At 38.6% G+C, this 19,101-nt stretch overlaps 1 protein-coding gene across 25 annotated transcripts in view; it reads right to left on the bottom strand.

The window, feature by feature from the left end:
- Positions 1–19,101, bottom strand: part of TTC3 (tetratricopeptide repeat domain 3) — a 150,250-nt gene that overhangs the window by 48,146 nt on the left and 83,003 nt on the right. For all 25 annotated transcript variants that reach the window (XR_011533951.1, XR_011533947.1, XR_011533950.1 and 22 more), the window contains 3 exons: positions 14,296–15,352; positions 13,305–13,370; positions 8,822–8,971 (listed from right to left, as the gene is read on the bottom strand). Coding sequence is in view for 22 of the 25 variants with exons in the window: in XM_070597636.1 (XP_070453737.1) it covers positions 8,822–8,971; positions 13,305–13,370; positions 14,296–15,352 (1,273 nt within the window). In the remaining 3 variants the exon portion in view is untranslated. The remainder of the gene's footprint in view (positions 1–8,821; positions 8,972–13,304; positions 13,371–14,295; positions 15,353–19,101) is intronic.

Genomic DNA, 19,101 nt, shown 5'->3' with positions numbered 1-19,101 from the left:
TGGACAAAAGCAAGAGGGCTGCGTGGCTGGAGTACGCAGCGGACGTATGGAAGGCAGGGCAGGGAGAACGGCACCAGAGGTGCCTTGGGTTCAAATTATGAAGGGCCTTGTAAGCCATGCTAAGGACTGTGGACCTGATCCTCAGACAACAGGGAGCCAGAGAAGGCTCTTGAGCAGGGCAATGAGATAAGGAGATTCTTGTTTTGGAAAAATAACTCTGAAAGACACAGAAGTGGATTAGGGGTGGGTGGGAAGGTACAGGGAAGTGTAGACTAGAACAGTGGCACTCATATTTTCTTGACTGTGACGCACAGTAACAAACACATTTTAATGATTCACAACAAACGTACATACATATAAGTATGCAAGCACACATACATAAAACTGAAAAAATAATTGCCCTCACCATCTGATATTTCCGTTCTATTCAATTATTAAAATCAATTCCAGTCACCATCATTTAACTGATTTCATAGGCCATTATGGATTTTAACCCTTAATGTTAAGAACTCTCTATTAGAGGAAGGTAAAATCTCTTAAAACCCCACTGCAATAGTCCAGGTGAAAGACAATGAAGATGATGGTGTTAATACTAGGAATGATAAAAAGAAATAGAGGAAACTTTACAAGAACAGAACGGATATAAGATGTAAAGCGGAAGTTGAGAGAAGTTGGATGAATAACTAAACAAAACCCTATTAACAAAAAAGGAGAGTAAGGCAGATGTACTAGGCTAGGAGGCATGGGAAACAGAGAAATTAACCTAGATATAGACATTTAAATAAACCTAGGAATGAACAATAAAATATACATAAGAACTCAATAGTTTTGACCCCACAATCATTTTGATGGGACAGAGCAGAAATTTACAAGTATCTGACAAAGACCACAAATCAAAAGAATAAAAATACTCAATCCAAACAGTCTTTCAACATAACCACTCAGAAGGGAATACCATACTTCTAAGTCTCGATTACCTGCACATTACAGGTACTTCTAGTCAAGCAGGCTATTCTAGGACAGACCAGCTCACCATCAAGTCAGGCGGGTTTTGCTTCCCAAAACCACCTTTCCCAATATGGGCAACTCCCACCCTATGAACATTCTACAATCCCAAAATCCATTTACCAGTTGGTTGCTTGTAACTTGGAATGCATTTTCCCATAAAAAGCTATATTAGAAATGTCAATTAAATGTGCAATACTTCTCTTCCAAAAAGCTCATGGTTACAGTGGTAAACTGAATAAAAGGAGGTCTATGGTGTTGGGAGGGCAGGTTCCCAGACCAGGAGGGTTTATTTGACTGGAGAAGAAACAGTCTTAGCCTGGGTTCTGGGAGCAGAGACATGTGGTACAGGGGTGAAGAGGAGAAAATTAAGAATTTCCTCTGAGAGTTTTGAAAAGATTCATGTCTGTCTTACTTTCGGCACTCGGTTCTGTCCTGTGGGGACCCCCCAAACACCCTCAGGTTTTGCTGGACCCCTAAATTAAGCACCCGCAACTGAGAGCATGCCCAACTCCCAAGGGCATACTGAAAAATGCCTTTCCTCCAAATCCCTCCCCACTAAGAGCACCTGAGTCCAGTACAGTATTCTGAAGAAGCACTTCAACTTGCCCAGAAGTACTCACACTTCACTCTCCAGCCTAAATGAGTCTTTAATCTATAGAGGTCATCTGCAGACATGTTTTATTTGGCAAGTCCAATAGTTTTTGTTTGCTTTATAAAACATAAATGTGACGCCTCTGGCTTGGTCACTGAGGCATTTGCGTTGGGATACCTGCCAGAATTTCAGGCACTGTGACAACAAGAACTGAAAAACTGTATTTTGAGGCAGTGTCAGTCACCCTGTGCCCCTGGACAGTTAGGTTACAACACCGCTTGAGACCCCCCTTCTTTGTCAGCTTTCTTATGAAGGTGTTGCTTTTTGAAACAACTTCTGAACCTACAAACACTCTAAAAGTTTTATGTCATTTTTCCATTCAATGCTAGCAGAGGTAGAGGTGGAGCAAATATTTATAAATACCAGTCACTTATAAGTAAAACACTCTCTATATTAATATTTCTAATAATATGTGAATCAGAGAATAGAGCAATATTTATAAGAAACAACAAAAAGAAACAGCTTAAATTTTAATAGTTTCCAGTTTGAAATTCTAGTAATAGCAACGACTGCTTAATGAAACCCTCACTTTTCACCTGTGCTTTGGGAACGTTTAAATTCCACCTCCTATCTGGTTCCCGTAGGCTGAACCTCCCGCTTAGGCTTAGGACGTGACCAGGTCACTGAGGACAGGGGTTCAGCTACAGAAACTGGGGGCATGCTCCCTCAGAGAGGATGAGGTACCCTGGAACCAACCTATACAGAGTGCAGAGTTCAGGGAAGTAATGACCCTCTGGTCAAAGGTGACTTCAACTTAGAGGAAGGACCCTTCAGCCTTGGACGCCAAGGTTTTCATGTTCCTGGGAGGCAGATTTGCTAACCAGTCCAGGTCCTTAAAGACTTCCGAGTCCTACCGCAGGGCGAGGATTGATTTCAGTGGCCTTGCGATGCGCAGGCCAACTGTTCTCAGGCAGCAGAGGTTCAACGACAGTTCAGTGACATTCCCTCCAGCATGGGGACAGGTCCACTCACATTTTCCTTGCTGATCCTGAACTTGTTGAGTCATTACCGTGACTGAGGTTTCCCCTATGCCTACTCTACTTACAAAATCCTGTATTCCACCTGGTTCGCTCCTGTTACCACGACCAATGTCCACACGCACGCCTTGCTGCCGGCAGCCAAGCCAACCTTGTTTTTCTCGCCTACCCTGTGCCTCTATTCCAAGCCAATGACTTCACCTTGCATTCAGCCCTTTGGCCGGGAGATGATGTGCAACCACAAGGTTATACTCAGGCATAAGAACCTACCTGGCAACGAGTACCTAAAGGAGTTCAGGTATCAAACGGCACAAGTATTATAAACACACGCACTTACAGCTCAGCCATGGAAAATGCTACATGAGTTCATCTGCTGTTTGTACTAACCACCCTTTAACGACACTGCTGCCTCAAGCGCTAACTAGGTCAGCTATCATGAGCCTGTCTCCGACTACATGAAAGAGAGTGATCTGAATCCTTTTCTTTGAAATATTAGAAGAAAAGAAAGAAGAGGCTACGTACAACTGTATCCTCTACTTGGTCTTTTTCTCAATTAGATAACATTTGGTTACCATACTTCTTGTCTTAAACCTCAACTTTGTTCCAAAATAAATATCTGAAGTGCCTTCCGTAATATATATAACTTAAAGAGACAAAATAAAAAGAATGCTAAGTAGGTAAAGAGAATAAAAAGGTAAGAATGATAATGTAAAATCATAAGTGAGAGTAATATAAAAATAAATGACATGAGGTCAGAACCATTCTTTGGAAACAGCATTAAAACTTTCTGGGAGACAAGGAGGAAATACAATGAGCTATAATTCAGTATCCACAAAATAAAAACAAGCCCGCTGCATAACGAAGCCCAGGTAGTGAGAACAGAGAGAAACGACTTCTTAGGGCCTCCTAAAGAGGATGCTGCATAAGAGTCCCAAAGAGCAGCACAGAGCCTGGCACTTAAGGGAGCATCCGATAAACACTTGTCAAATGAGAGAACAGGTAATATCCTCAACTACGTACCAGAAATAAAGAAAGCAACAATCCTCAGAGAATGTGCATGCCTGATGCCCTCTGATGTAGGCTGACACAGAATATGAAGATACAATTCATTAAACCCAGTTCTTCAGGGGCCCAAGGACACACTGATGGATAAGATTGGCAGAGATCCTGGTCTTGTACACTGAGATGCAAAGATCACTAGCAAACAGTCCTTACTCTCAGGGAGATCACAGTTTGGTGGGGGAAATATGCATAAAAGATAATTACTACACCACACACAGAAATTAACTCAAAATGGATCACAGACCTAAATGCCTGAGCTGGACCCAAAGGATGAAGAGGAGCGAGCCAGGCTTGGGGAGGAAGAAGGCCACCTGCAGTAGGAAGGACCGTGCTGGGAAAAGGTCCCGAAGCGATAAATCATATGACCAATGCTACCCATTAAGTGTAGAGGACAATGCAGAGAACTGGTAAGGGAGACGCCAGAGACAAGGGAGGCCCAAGCACAGAAGGGTTTCAAGCTCTTGGTAATTACTGTTAGTTAATTATTGGTACTAACATACTGTGGCACAGGGATAGCATTCCTAGGCCTGTCCTGCACCCTCTCTATATGTATACCCTTTGTCATAGGACCCTGCAGTCCCTTTCACTAAAGAGGCAGTCTCTCTCCCCCGCCCCTGGAATTTGGGCTGGCTAAGTGACTTGCTTTGCGTAATGGGATATTAGCAGACTTGATGTCAGCAGAGGCTTGAAAAGTGCTTGTCTGACTGTCCTCGCTTGCCCTTGCACTTATTGAAAGATGAAAGACTTCATGTGGAGCAGAGCTCGTTGCCCCATCCCAGCTGAGGCCATTCTAGATCAATCCATAGAAAGACGCCCCAGATACGTGAGCAAGCACAGCCAAGAACAGCAGAGCCCTAGCAGACCCAAAGGTGAAACAGTCCAGCCAAGCCCAACGGGATCAGCTAACCCACAGACTCACACACTTAGTGTTTATTGGTACGTATCACTGAGGTTTTGTGGGTGACTGTTACTCAGCATTATTATGGGAGCAATTAACTGATACACCTACACTGCTAGCGAAGTGCTGAGATGTTTTCCAGCTGGTTGTGGAACTGAGATTCTCTCAAGGGGGGACAACAGTGAGGGACCTGGAGCCTGACACTCACTCATTGTTCTGCCACTTAGCACTGGTGTGGCTTTCAGCGAGTTGCATTAGCTGCTGTTGCCTCCATTTCCTTATCAGTAAAATGGAGATAATACCAGTGTACTATACGGTAACACTAGTATACTAGGATTGTTTTGAGATTAAATAAATTAATATACGTAAAAATTTCCATTTGAGTATGGTACATATGTAATATGAGCTCTATAAACGTTAGATTTAAAAAAAGACTGAATTTGGCAAGGACCATGACTGAATAGGAAAACCCCACCTCTACACAGATGTGGGCTGAGAAGTTTTGGCAGGCAGGGCCCAAGATTCTGTTCTAATGCAGAAACAGTACAACGTTCCAAAATTCTACTCCATAAGTTATTCTGGGCCACAATTATTCTGTGTTTTTAAGAGCCAACATCAACTAAATTCCCATCAACTATAGGAAAATCTCATTAAAGTACCTTAAGATCCTATGTCCTAAGATGGGAGTGACTACTTAACAGGTACAGGGTTTCTTTTTGGGTGATGAAAAATGGTTCTGGAACTAGACAGTGGTGATGGTTACACAACATTGTGACTATACTGAAAACCACTGAATTGTATACTTCATAATGGTTAAAATGGTGAATTTTCTATAATGTGAATTTTATCTTAATAAAACAGAAAAGAACACACGCCCCTGAGCAATACTGCAACCAGTTATAACCTGCCAGTTGCGGTTAGAGCTATGTTACAAACAACAGGAGACTCTGGCTTTAGAATAGCTATTTTTCTCTGGCAGAGAACAGATAACTGGCCTAACTATCTATTAGGGCCATTCCTAGCTCCTGATAATAAAACCCCATCAGCTATGTACAATGGCTGGCTCGGATTTTTACTGATGCTGTGTATGTGCTAAGCACACTTCAACCACTTTATAAACAACTGATGTTTCTCAACAGGGGCAGGACTGGCATTTTAGGTGGGATAATTCTTCCTTCACTAGATTTATCATCTCTGGCCACCCCCCACTCTTCTCCTACTGCCCGTGAGTCCTCACAAACCTAGGAAGTAGAGGTTATTTTATTAATGAGGAAGCTGAGAGTTGAAGAGGTTGAGTAAACTGTCTAAGGTCACAAAGCTATTAAGTGGTGGTGCTGGAGTGCCACCGAGGCCGTCTGATTCCACTGATCGAGTTCATAAGCATGGTTTGCAGTTGTTTGCCTCTCTCTTCTCTATCAGGGGGAAGGGGTGTCACACCTAATACAACTAAATGTGTTATCAAGTAACTTTAACACTAGCTGATAACCTCAGTGATCTAGAGAGTCCAAGGCCAAGAGAACAATCAATAAGAGCCACAAACTTCTTACGTTTATAAAAGATTTCCCCAGCCAATTACGAGCATAATCATGATTAGTAAAGAAATAGCCACAGCTAAATCTCATCTCCTCTTGTGTGGACAACCTAAGGAACTCAGATGAGCAACTTATCCTGAATAGGAAATGGGTACACATTTGACATGGGAGGTCTAACAACCTAACAGGCCTGTAATTTGGGGGACTAATAATGGCTCTTTCGAAATACAGACTTGAGGACAACCACCTGAACCAGACCCAGAGCCTTAGCGAAGGTAAAAAGCAAGAGCCTCAGCCCACCGGTCAGAGGCGCTGCGTCCTCTAGCCCTCCTCCCTGGGTGCTTGAGTCACTGTACATTTCTTGATCAAGTGTACAAACTGCACAAATACTACAGGACCCAGTCAGACCAGTTCACAAAGCTGGACAAGCCTCTGCCAGAAAGACATAACCCTCACTCACCAGATGCTACCTTAAGTGCCTGTGTCCCCAAATCAGCCCTCATTACTTAATCAGGTGGCCACAGGCATTCTCATACGGATTTATTAAAACTGAATTTCCCTGAGGCAATACGAAGTTTATACAACTTAGGCCCCCCAAGTAGCTTATTCCAATTAGTGTTCTATGAGTCACTGTGCAGAGTTTTGTTTTATTTTATTTATTGAGGTTATGATAGTTTACAACCTTGTGAAATTTCAGTTGTACATTATTATTTGTCAGTCATGTTGTGGGTGCACCACTTCACCCTTTGTGCCCACCCCCTACCACCTTTACCCTTGGTAACCACTAATCTGTTCTCTTTGCCCATGTGTTTATCTTCCAGATATGAGTGGAGTCATACAGAGATTGTCTTTCTCTATCTGGCTTATTTCACTTAACATAATACCCTCGAGGTCCATCGATGTTGTTGTGAATGGGACGATTTTATCCTTTTTTATGGCTGAGTAGTATTCCATTGTGTGTGTGTATGTGTGTACGCACGTGTGCGCGCGCGTATGTGCATACACACACACCATATCTTCTTTTATCCAGTCATCAGTGGATGGGCACTTAGGTTGCTTCCACGTCTTAGCTATTGTGAATAATGCTGCACTGAACATAGGGGCAAAAGGGTCTCTTTGAACTGCTGATTTCAAGCTCTCTGGATAGATATCCAGTAGTAAAATGGCTGGGTCATATGGTATTTCTATTTTTAATTTTTTGAGAAATCTCCGTACTATTTCCCATAGTGGCTGCACCAGTTTGCATTCCCACCAGCAGTGTATGAGGGTTCCTTTTTCTCCACAACCTCTCCAACACTTATTTTTTGTTTTGATTATTTTCGCCACTCTAATGGGTGTAAGGTGATACCTTAGTGTAGTTTTGATTTGCATTTCCCTGATGATCAGTGATGATGAGCATCTTTCCATGTGCCTATTAGCCATCTGTATATCTTCTTTGGAGAAATGTCTGTTCATATCCCCTGTCCATTTTTTTATCGAGTTGTTGGATTTTTTGTTGAGTTGCGTGAGTTCTTTACATATTATGGAATTAACCCCTTGTCGGATATACGATTGACAAATATTTTTTCCCAGTTGGGGGGTTGTGTGTAGGGTTTTACTTTTGTTTGTTTTTTCCTCTCCCATCAGGAAGACCTCATTCAACCAGGCAACTCTCCTCAGTCCCATCCCAGGTAAAAACATGTCACAAGGAATGTTATAATGGCTACCTTTCTAAAATGACCTTTTCCTTCTGGGTATACTTAAATCTCAATACATGAATTTCTTGATTAAGGTCCCACTAAGCTAATTTTCTTCTATTTAATATGTTACCCCAGCTATTGATCCAGACTTCTGGAATAAATCCTTCCTTTCTTAAATGGACTAATACCCCTTTGTTACTTCTGTACACAAGAACTTAACTTTTAAAAAGAAATACACCATGACTCCCTCGCATCTATAATTCTGTTTTCCCACTAATTCAATCTGGCCTTGCCACTAATTAGTATTATTCCAAGAGCAGTTAATGTAACTGATGACTGATCTTAGCTAACAGAATTCTAGATAAGGAGACTCAAACAAGATACTCTGGGTGACTTTACAGTTTTGGGATGCCTAAGCTCTATGTGTAATTCTTGTACTTCCTTAGGAGTAAGATGAAGATGATGATAGTAACCACAGTAATAACAGTGGCAGGCAATCCTTACAGGGCCCTTACTATACACTAGGCACTCTTAAGCACTTTACAAGTATTAATCTAACGCCACCAAACGGGAGCTTTTATTACCCAAATTTTCCAAATAAGAAACTAAAGCACAGAGGAGTTAAGTAATTTGCCCAAGATGAGAACTAGGTGGAACCAAGGCTGGATGTGAATCTAGTCAGTCTGACTCAGTGCTCACACTCCAACCAACTAATGCTACACTGCCCCTCAATATAAGCAACACTCTAACTCAGGACTTAGTCATCAGAAAATAATTTTAGTTAATCAAGCAAACTGAATTATAGGTAAATGAAAACCCAGATTTACAGCCATTTTCTTATAAGGCAACTTGTAGAGATTCTAAAACTGCAAAAAACACTGTCCCTTTAATACGCCAGAGAAACGTGCAACAGGCAATACTGAGAAAGAATCCTGTTCAGCCAACAATGCAGCTCAGCTAACTGACCAGCACAAGCACAATCCTCCTCATTATGAGGCTTCAGACAGGATTACCTTGTTTTCTTCTACGTTCCTTTTCAACTTTTCTTCCAGGTCCCTGGTCTCTTCTGAGCTGTTGAGCTTTCTCTGCTCATAATTTTCAAACGCTTCCTTAAGCTGCTCTTGTAAAACTTGGTACTCCTTTTCAATCTGTGAAATGTCCCCCTAAAAGTAAATTATAAAGTTATCTATTAATAGTAGTTTAAAATGCCTATTTCTGACCTTGTTCTGAATTGTCTCTTAAAATAAACAAAGGAGAATAAAAGGCAGATGAAAATTTACAAGGAAAATGTCACAATAATTCAAAAATTAAAAACCCCTAAACACTGTTTAGCATGGCCAGCTCTTTTTTTAAATACAATTATTCATATTACTGGAATTCATAATGAAACTTTTCAATCTGTACTATAGTTAGTTTTGAATATTTGTTTTAGAAAGGTTCAGTATTACATTAACAGCTTGATGTGAATGTCATTCTCCACAATTAACATTAAGAACTATGCATTAGGTTTATAAAGCTGTACATATTATGCATATTTTAGACAGGAACAGAGCATATTAACTTTGGCTCTACTTTTAAGCATTTCAAATGGATAGCTGCTGATTATTTCAAAAAGACAAGTTAAAATATTATCAATGAATCGTTTTCAAACTATCGCTTGGAACAGCTTAAAAAAAAGCAAAAATAATACCGTAACATGAAATGTTGGCAACAATAAACATCAATTATATAAGTATTTTTAAAACCCTTTCATAAGATAAGACTGTCAGCATCACACATTCGTGTCCAAAAGGAGCATCTGTGTGAGCTGGCAACTCCTCTAGCTGCGGGTAACTGCTCTACAGATACCAGGGACCTTGGCAGCCAGGCTTTGGGAATCTATCCCAGTGGCACAAACCTGGTCCATCTTTCCCATCTCCTGCACCTTTCCCAGCACCTTAGCATCTTCCAAATGTAAAAAAGCAGGGCATCAAGGTTTTGAAATTCTGTGAATTATCACTTAGAGAACTGTGAATCATGGCCAGGGTGACCATACATCCCAGGTGCCCTGGAGTGTACCAGTTTTTATCTGTCTTGACTCAAAGTTTAGCACTACGAATACAGTCCGTGTTTAAATAATAAATTAAATCGTCAACCTTACTATGATCTACAAGTAAGACTTTATGGTTTAAGATCTTAGTTACTTCTCTTTTCATTTTCAATTCAGTAAAAGGATCACAATGAACAGCAACCTGATGTTATGAATTAGTTTATATGCCCCAAATCACCAACACAGACAGGCAAGAAGTTGTCATTTCTGTGTTATTACATTTAACCTTCACTACAATTCCGTAAGAAATATATTTTCACCTTTTATAGATCAGAAAACCAAGGTTTAGAAAAATTAGGCAACTCCTAAGTCCCAGAAGAAAGCAGCAGTGCTGGGCTTAATTGCAAGTCTCACTGGCTGAGAAGCCAGCAATCAGTTGTGCTAAGATCAAGGTCTTGATATTAAGAGATAATTTAACAAAGTGTTTGTGAATTTTTCCAACACTGATGAAAATATTTATTTAAAGGTCAAAAAACCTGACTCATTAAACAGCAAAGGTGAGTATGGTAAGGTTTAAAGGTAAGTATGGTATAAGAACTCAGTACCAGTCACTCTACTTGATATATACTCACAAAGGCAAAAATGTTCACTGTTTGTAAGCGTGAAAAGCTGATATGATCTAAATGTTCAATGATAAGAAACTGGTCAAATTATCATACATTCATACAATGGAATACCAAGTATGCATTAAAAATGATGGTAAAAATCTGAGATGGAAAAAGGTCCATTATATATTAAGACCGAAAATTTCAAATACAACATATATGGTATGATCCCATCTTCATAAAGCTTACTTACACATAAAAGTTAAAATAAGGCCTGGAAGGCTGCATATCAAAATACTAACATGGGTGACGTGAACATAGCTAATTTTCAATTTCTCTTTCATAATTTTCAGTTTTGTTTATTAAAAAAATTTAAAGACTCTATATTATTTTCATAATTGGCCAAAACTATAAAGTTATTTGTACCAATAGTACCAACACAAAGTTCTAACTTTACTTTTTCCTACTTAATTACACATCTGATCTTGTAAATCATTCCATATCGGTAATGACAGAACTGCTTCGTTTTTAAATCACAGAGTAATATTTCCTTATATGGATGTACCATAATTTAACTAGTCCAATACTGATGGATATTAAGGCTGTAATCAACTTTTTGCTGACACAAATACAGATGAAACAAATATACAAATAGCCTTGTTCACTCATCTCTGCACACAAATACGAGTGTAAATAAATTCCAAATTGCCTTCCCCAGAAATTTACATGTTTAAATTCTTTCAATAATGTGTAAATTATACACTGGGCATCTTTCTATATGTTTAGAAATCATCTTTATTTCTTTTATTGTGGATTGTCTATTTGCATGCATTCCCACTTTTGTGTCAGGTTATTAATTTTTCCTTATGGATTTATACAAACTTTATATGTTAAGCAAGGAAATTAATTCTCTCTCCTATGCTGCAAGTCATTTTCCTAGTTTGACATTTGTTTTGACATCATGTATATGCACATTTCTTCATATACATATTTACACACTATACATATGTGTATACATGTTTTGTCATGTCATGGCTTTTGTCATGTTGTTTATTAATCTTAGGGGGGAAAAAATCTCCCTTTTTTCCTACTTTTATGGGTGCATTTTTTATATTTAAATCTTTGATCCACTTGGAATTTATTTTGGTATATGGAAATGAGGTAGAGACCCAAATTAATTTTTTCTAGACGGCAGTCCATTTCTCCTAACACCATGTATTTAATAATCTACTCGTTGCTCAACAATAGTTATTTTTGTTATACCTTAAATTCCTATATTCTTTTGTGCTATTGGACTCTTATCCTAATGGTCTATTTATGCACTATATAGATTGATGCCTTGATATCTGGTTGCACAACTCACATTCTTAAAGTTTCTTTTCCATAGGCATCTTTGATGCTTATTTTTCCATATGACATTTAGAATCAATTTTTCCCACAACAGTCAGCCACCAAGGTGGTCTCCAAGATCCTCACTACTTGGTATTCACATCCTTGTATAATCCTCCCCTACAATGTATCAGGGTTGGTCTGTGTGACCAAGAAAATACAGAAGAAGTGACAAGAGTGTGACTTCCTAAAGTAGGTCATGAAAGCCATTGCTACTTCTGCCTTTGATCACCCGCTCCAGGGAAAGCCAGGCCCCAGGAGGACACTGAGGCAGCCCTACGTGGAGGTCCAGAGGCAAGGAACTGAAGCCTCCTGTCAACAGCCAGCACCAGCTTGCCAGCCACGTGAGTGAGCCATCTTTGAAGCAGACCCTCCAGCCCGAGTTACTCCTGCAGATGACTGAGTCATGGTCAACAACTTGACTGCAACTAACAAGCGACATTCAGGACCATCTAGCTAAACCACTCCTCAATTGCTGACTCACAGAAATTGTGAGATAATAAATGTTTATTGTTGTTTTAAGTCATTAGGTTTTAAGGTAATTTGTTATGTAGCAACAGATAACTAATACACTCTGTTCATGTTTGTACTTGGATTGTGTTAAATTAAAAGCTTTAGGGAGAACTAATCTCTTTATTTTATCTTTTTGTTGCTACTGAAAAGGGAATCTTTTTTTCTAATATACTTTGCAACAAGCTGTTGTTTGTATATGGAAAGAAATTTTATCCAGTCGCCTTTCTGAATTCTCTTACATTCTGGTATTGGATTTTTCAGTCGATCCTTTCAGATTTTCCAGGTACACAGTCTTAGCCTCTATAAATAGTAATACTTATATCTCCTCCTCTACAATCTAATTTCTTTCTATTTTATTTTGTCAGCTGATATCTCAAGGATGATAAATACTAATGATGATGTTTCAACTTTAGGCGAGATGATGGCTTTTGGCTTAAGAGAAAAAGATACTAGCATGTTGAAAAGTATTATCAAATCCCATTTTATTGTAAGTTTTAGTCAAGAAAAGGACTTGAATTTCATCCAATACCTTTTCAACAACTATGGAGTTGACTGACTAAGTTTTCTCTTAAGATATATTAACACACTAAATTATATTAACAGATTTTCTAATTGAATCATTCTTAAAGTGATGGTCTTTATAATACTTTCTGTATTTTTCATGTGAATAAGCTCTTATTTATAAATTAATACAGGCTCATTATACAATATTATTAAACAATAAGGCTATTATACTTTGAAATAAATAAGCTAGAAAAAAACTTACCTTTTCTTTGCCTCCCCTTCCCAAATTTCAACAATAAAAACAAAACAATAACTTTTCTGTTATATTCTATAGCTTATTCCACGATAATGTTTGTATGGAATAGCTGGCTCAAAAATAGTTTTAACTCATCATTCCCATTTAGTTAAATTAACGAAAATTAAACCTTTAAACAGTCTGATACAATTTTGACTCACCTGTTGTGCCTCAAAAGGATCATAGGGCTCAGTATTGACTTCTTGATGTGTTACATTCCAAGACACCTTTGGGGGAAAACAAATACTTAAATTCAATCTATCTCATTTGCTCTAGTAAAATAAAGCCATTATGCAATAACATTTTAAAACACGCTCAAATTTAAAAAAAAATTTTTTTTTGCCATTTAGATAATGTTCTATGCTTTCTACACATATTTGTATTAGGAAAGCGCTTATCATTCAGAATTAGTAAAAATGAAAATGATTTTGGTTCATTACTCAACATTTTTTCAAAGCTTTCTAGAAGACACTTAATGAGTAGGGATGATCCAATAAGGGCTTAGTGAACTCACGCCCTAGAAAGTCAACTACAGAGGAACCTAAATTCATTCTCAACTTGTTAAGAACTTCCATTCACATCTCGTTTCTCTCCCTCCAGTTGTCTCTTTTAACCCCCTCACTCCTCCCCTGTTTTGGGAGGAGACACTGGGCATGCTGTAGCCCAGACTCCTCTTTTTTCTCTCTGGGAGCTGCCTGCGCAGAAAGCTCCTTCTCCCTTCCTGCTCCATGCAGTAAGTCTTCTGGGGCAGGCACCCCAAGCTGGCCCAGCACTGCTGTGTGCGCGTAGGTAGGCTGGTGTGCCATGGGCTTCACTGTTAGGACACACACTTTGGACAGAAATAGCCACATATTCCTACCGTGCCTTTATTAATTACTAAGGGGATGTTTTGGCTCCATCTACTGATTTCTCTATCTTATTTCTCAATTGGTGGAAAACTTGGGTAGGCAGCAGAGTATTATTTACTAGACACAAAAATTCTGACAAGATTACTTGTCACATCCTACATAGGGTTCATAAAGTCAATCATTTAAAAAATTTTAGGAAATATAATGGCAATGAAAAACGAAAAGGAAAATTAAGCATTCAGTATTAAGTATTTAAGTATTCAGTATTAAGTATTAAAAAGACTTTTTTCTATTTAAGTCTTACCTGTATGGCAACCATGTGTGTATGCGGAATATGTGTCACTTCATCAGTACTTTCTGGATCTGTTTCCCACTTGGCAGAATCTCCACAGTGACCATCATTTCTGGTAGACTCACTTTGGGCTGTATCAGCTCCATCCTTGTCGCACTGTGACTTTACCAGTATTTCCACAGAGTCTTGAAAGATCTGTGTTTCAGGGGCAACCTGGTTACCAGGGGCATTCTCAGCATTCAAATGATGACCCTCAAAATGTCCAGCAGCACTTTTATCTGGTCTGTCTGCAAAAGATGGCACCACTGGTATTGATCTTTGCAGCTGAAATTCAGAAGAAATGTTGGCCAGAGGTGTGTAAATGTTAGTGTACTGGGGCAAACTTGGTAACACGTTTATATATGTTGGCGGTATCTGCATAATGTCAAATCCCCGAAAGGGAAGATATGTACAGTATCCTGTGATCAAATGGGGTTGAGTCCAGTAGGTTGGTTTCACATCCTCAGGAACTGGCTTGGGAGGATCAGAGGAGACTTGCTCAGGACTTGCATCCTCAGAGACTGGTTTGGCAGAATCAGAAGAGACCCCTCTGGGCTTCTCATACTCAGAAACTGATCTGGAAGAATTATCGGATACTGGTTTCAGCTCCTTGGCTTCACAGGCTGGTTTGGGAGAATCACCAGATACAGGTTTGGGCTGTAGATCCTCAGAAGCTGGTGCTGAAGATAAATCAGACACTGGTTTGGACTTTACATCTGGTTTAAATTCCCTAGTGGTTGCATTCAGTGGTAGTTTAACTCGTAAATACTCTCCTGTTTTTGAAATTTCTTCCACTTTTGTCTTAATGTTTTTCTTCTTTCTCTTTTTCTTGAGCCGTAATGCAACTTTCTTCAATGCAATACAGTTGTCAATCACAACAAAACGAGGACATCCCAGGAGAAAAGATTTCAAACCTCCGGCTTTTTCTAGTATCTGTCGAGTTTCTTCTGGGAAGAACTCATATTCTTCAGAGAACATCTTGTTACTCATGTCCAAGGGACCATGTTCCTCCAACAGCTGAGAGAAGTAACTTGGAAAAAATTTACAGTTATATAAGTTATTATAAAAGGAAGTACTTGTACATGTTCATTTGAAAAGAGTATTTCCAAAAAAATTCTCCCAAAGCAAAATATTATTTCACTTCTAGCTGATCTCAACATCTCTCCCAGAAACATACTATACTCATATTAAATCTGAGAAAGGCTAACTGCAATCAATGATACCATGAACTAAACTTTGCTACCCCTCAGACAAGAATCCTTAAAAACATTTTTTTAGGAAAAAACAAAAGGGGATTAAAAAGTTATTTTACAGAGCCCAGCCCAGTGGCATAGTGGTTGGGTTCACATGTTCCATTCTGGTGGCCTGGGGTTCCCAGGTTCAGGTCCTGGGCACAGACCTACGCACCACTCACCAAGCCATGCTGTGGCAGTGTCCCACATACAAAATAGAGGAAGACTGGCACAGATATTAGCTCAGGGCCAATCTTCCTCACAACAACAAAAAGGAAAACCACTTTGGGGTCAGCCCCGTGGCTGAGTGGTTAAGTTTGCGCACTCTGCTTTGGCCACCCAGGGTTTCACTGGTTCAGATCCTGGGTGTGGACCTAGCATCACTCATCAAGTCATGATGAGGCAGCATCCCACATGTCACAAATAGAAGGACCTACAACTGAAATATACAACTACGTACTGGGGGGCTTTGGGGAGAAGAAGGAAAATAAAAATTAAAAAAATAAAATAAAATCTTTAAAAAAAGAAAAATAAAACTACTTTATGTGCAGATGCTGCTGCAGACAAATGCATAGGACAATTTTTGCAAATGATTAACCTCTATTCAAGGCAACTGATACTCCAAAGCATAAAGACCAAATACCACTTCTCTTTGTCAGCACTGCTGCTCTATACTTCAAAGTCACGAAACAACTTCTCTTAAAACATTTTTTGATGAATTTCTCCTTAGAATAATCTCTACAATTGAAACTCCCCTACATACATGTCGTTTTGCAAGATAACAGGTTAAATATGTCTTTGCTTTAAGATTCCCATTAAACTTGATTTTTAATGAGAAATCTCTAAAGGCAGAAGAGGTTAAAAGAAATAAATCCCTGTAGTCTCAGGAACAGTCATCCTTGTTGAGGATTTCAGCTGACTGGTACAAATACGTTGGCCCCACCATCTGCCCGAAGAGAGACCTTTCTAGTTGGTGTTTAGCTGCCATTAAGCAACAGTAAAATAATTCATGAACGGTCTATATGTATTTACTTTTTGCTCTCCATGATGAATAACTAAAGAGAATCACTGAAAATAAAGCTTTTCGATCTGGATTAAAATATTTAAATCCAAAATGGTGTAACTAAAGAACAGAGCCATCACGAAAGGAACCCACTCTCAGGAGCTCAACAAGCCTTTCCACAGCTAGCAACATAAATGCTGATGCAGATCTGGTGACAATCACCAAGCAACCAACAAAAGCTGTGTTCCTGAAGAACAGTTAAGGATCTGGGAAAATGCTCACCATGCATGTTTAGGTCAAAAAGGCAAATGACAAAGCTAAGTGTAGAGTTAAATCAGTTTACAAATTTTAAAATGTATGTTTTACAGATACACATTTAAAAGTCTGAAACTAAACTGAAACTAGAAGTTAACTGGTTACATAAGGGTGACAGAATTATTCATAATTTTTACTTTTTCCTTTAAACTGTTCTTTTTTAAAAATTTCCAAACTAACTTATATTACTTTTATAATCAGAAAAAAATTTTTTTCAAAGAAATAGAGCCTCCACAATTTTTCCACTGGCTAAGAAGCAATGAATTTTTCATACATTCAAGCAGAACAAAACTTAATTCAATACGGGTCCCTACCCAAAGAGAAATAGTATTATAACCATATTATGAATAAAGTTTTCATAGTTACTGTTATTTGAAATGCAACAGAAAATGAACGTTAACTTTATTTATACACTTTTCTAGCCTTGAAAAGTCGTCTCCGTAAGATGAGCATTGGGTCCAAGATAGCACAAATATGATTCCTTCATAATCCAGTGTTTTATAGGGGTTAGAATCCATTCACCAACACACTGAATACTAGCGCTGGTGTGGCTGTTTAGCAGACATGAAAGAGGCTAAAGCTCTAATAAAAGATGCTAGATACAACTGAGATGACAAGGCTGACACGATCATTTCAACTTCCGCCAAGTTGGAAAATTCATCTCCTCTCTCATCGTCTGCTGCTTTTCAAAGTCTGACTCTAATAGACACGTGTTCCTGCCTTCAGAACCAAAGACTGGGCACGCTGTGCTTGACAGGAGTAAAAAAATAATAATAAAGCTAATTATACCAACTATTACATTAATAGTTGTTATGTACATATGTACACGTTTATATGTGTATATATATTTTCAAAACTGGATGATGACCATTAGTGTCTTAAATGGTCCTCATGGACTTTCATAGAGCCAGTGCATGTAACTGTCAGCACAGGGACAAGGGACAGGGATGGGAAAAACATTTCAGAAAGCTTTCCCACCCCAGTATTCTGGTTGTGCCCCTTTGAAAATCACGGTTTTCTACATGTTCATGATTCTTATTTCACAAAATAATTTTTATTTGCATACACTGTGATCTGACTAATGATTAGTTTAGCTCTCCTGCTATTTGTAAGCTGCACAGGATCATTTCTGCAATCTTCCACAGTGCTTAACCTTAAGGGGTTAAAAAATCTTGGCTGACTAATTAACACCACTAAAGAGGTACTAGGAAAAACCAAATGCAGAATACTATCTATTGAAATTTAATTTGCTCAACTATCTCAATCATAAAATGTTAGAACTAGAATGGGGTCATTAAAAATAAATCAGTCCAATCCCCTACTTTAAAGAAAAATACTTAAGTCAAGAAAAAGTTAGTTAATATCAGTTATCCGAGTATTCTTGACTCCTTGTCTAACATTTTTTCCACTCTACACTCTTTTCATATATAAAAGTTTAGTTTCATTTTCCTTTTTTTCATCCATTGGCCAATAAGAGATCATTCTTAATCACTCTTAAGTAATCACATTTATTTTTGAAAATTCAAAGGAAGAATTATGCTTTGAGGTATAACTTCCTGTAACTTCTTGACTTCCTCCTATCAGAAGACATAAATTCTATCTCAAATACAAACAAATCAGCCTACTTTTTTTCTCATAAAGCTGTTTAATTTCTTCCCACTTATAATGGTCATAAATTCCTTATTAAGCAAGCTCCTGAAAACCACAGTTTAGCTTCAGTTTTGGATGCTTGAAGCAAAGTCTAGAATATTTTAAGAAACATTAGTGTAGTTTTACAGCTGTTTCCATGCTGCCATCCAGGAGTTCTCTGGAAATATAATTTGCTCCATTTTTCAACTCAAAAGAAAAATCCAAAAAAGTGGGACCCAAGAGCATATAACTAGACTGAACAGGAAAGACGCAACTGAGGAAAATATAAGAAATGACCAAATTATGGACAAGCGACAGCTTTTCCAGAAGAGTGAACTTTCAAATTCATTTTCTATTGCAGATCTTAGCCCTCAATTTCTTTTCTTAAAAAAGGCATCAATCCACTACTTATTAATGCCAAACTCAAAATGGCAACTGCTTCCTAGATTTTCCTGAGCTCTTACTCCATTATTTTATCCACTCCACTCACACTTGACTTGTTCATTTCATATTCACATTTTCAATCCAAAAATAACTCACACTCAAAGTTACTTAAAAAGAAAATTCTGTTTCTGTTTTATTAGACCAATGTCAGGAAGT

Source organism: Equus przewalskii, chromosome 27 (genome assembly GCF_037783145.1).
Source record: "Equus przewalskii isolate Varuska chromosome 27, EquPr2, whole genome shotgun sequence".
NCBI lineage: Eukaryota > Metazoa > Chordata > Mammalia > Perissodactyla > Equidae > Equus > Equus przewalskii.
This window is presented reverse-complemented; position numbering and strand designations above follow the sequence as displayed.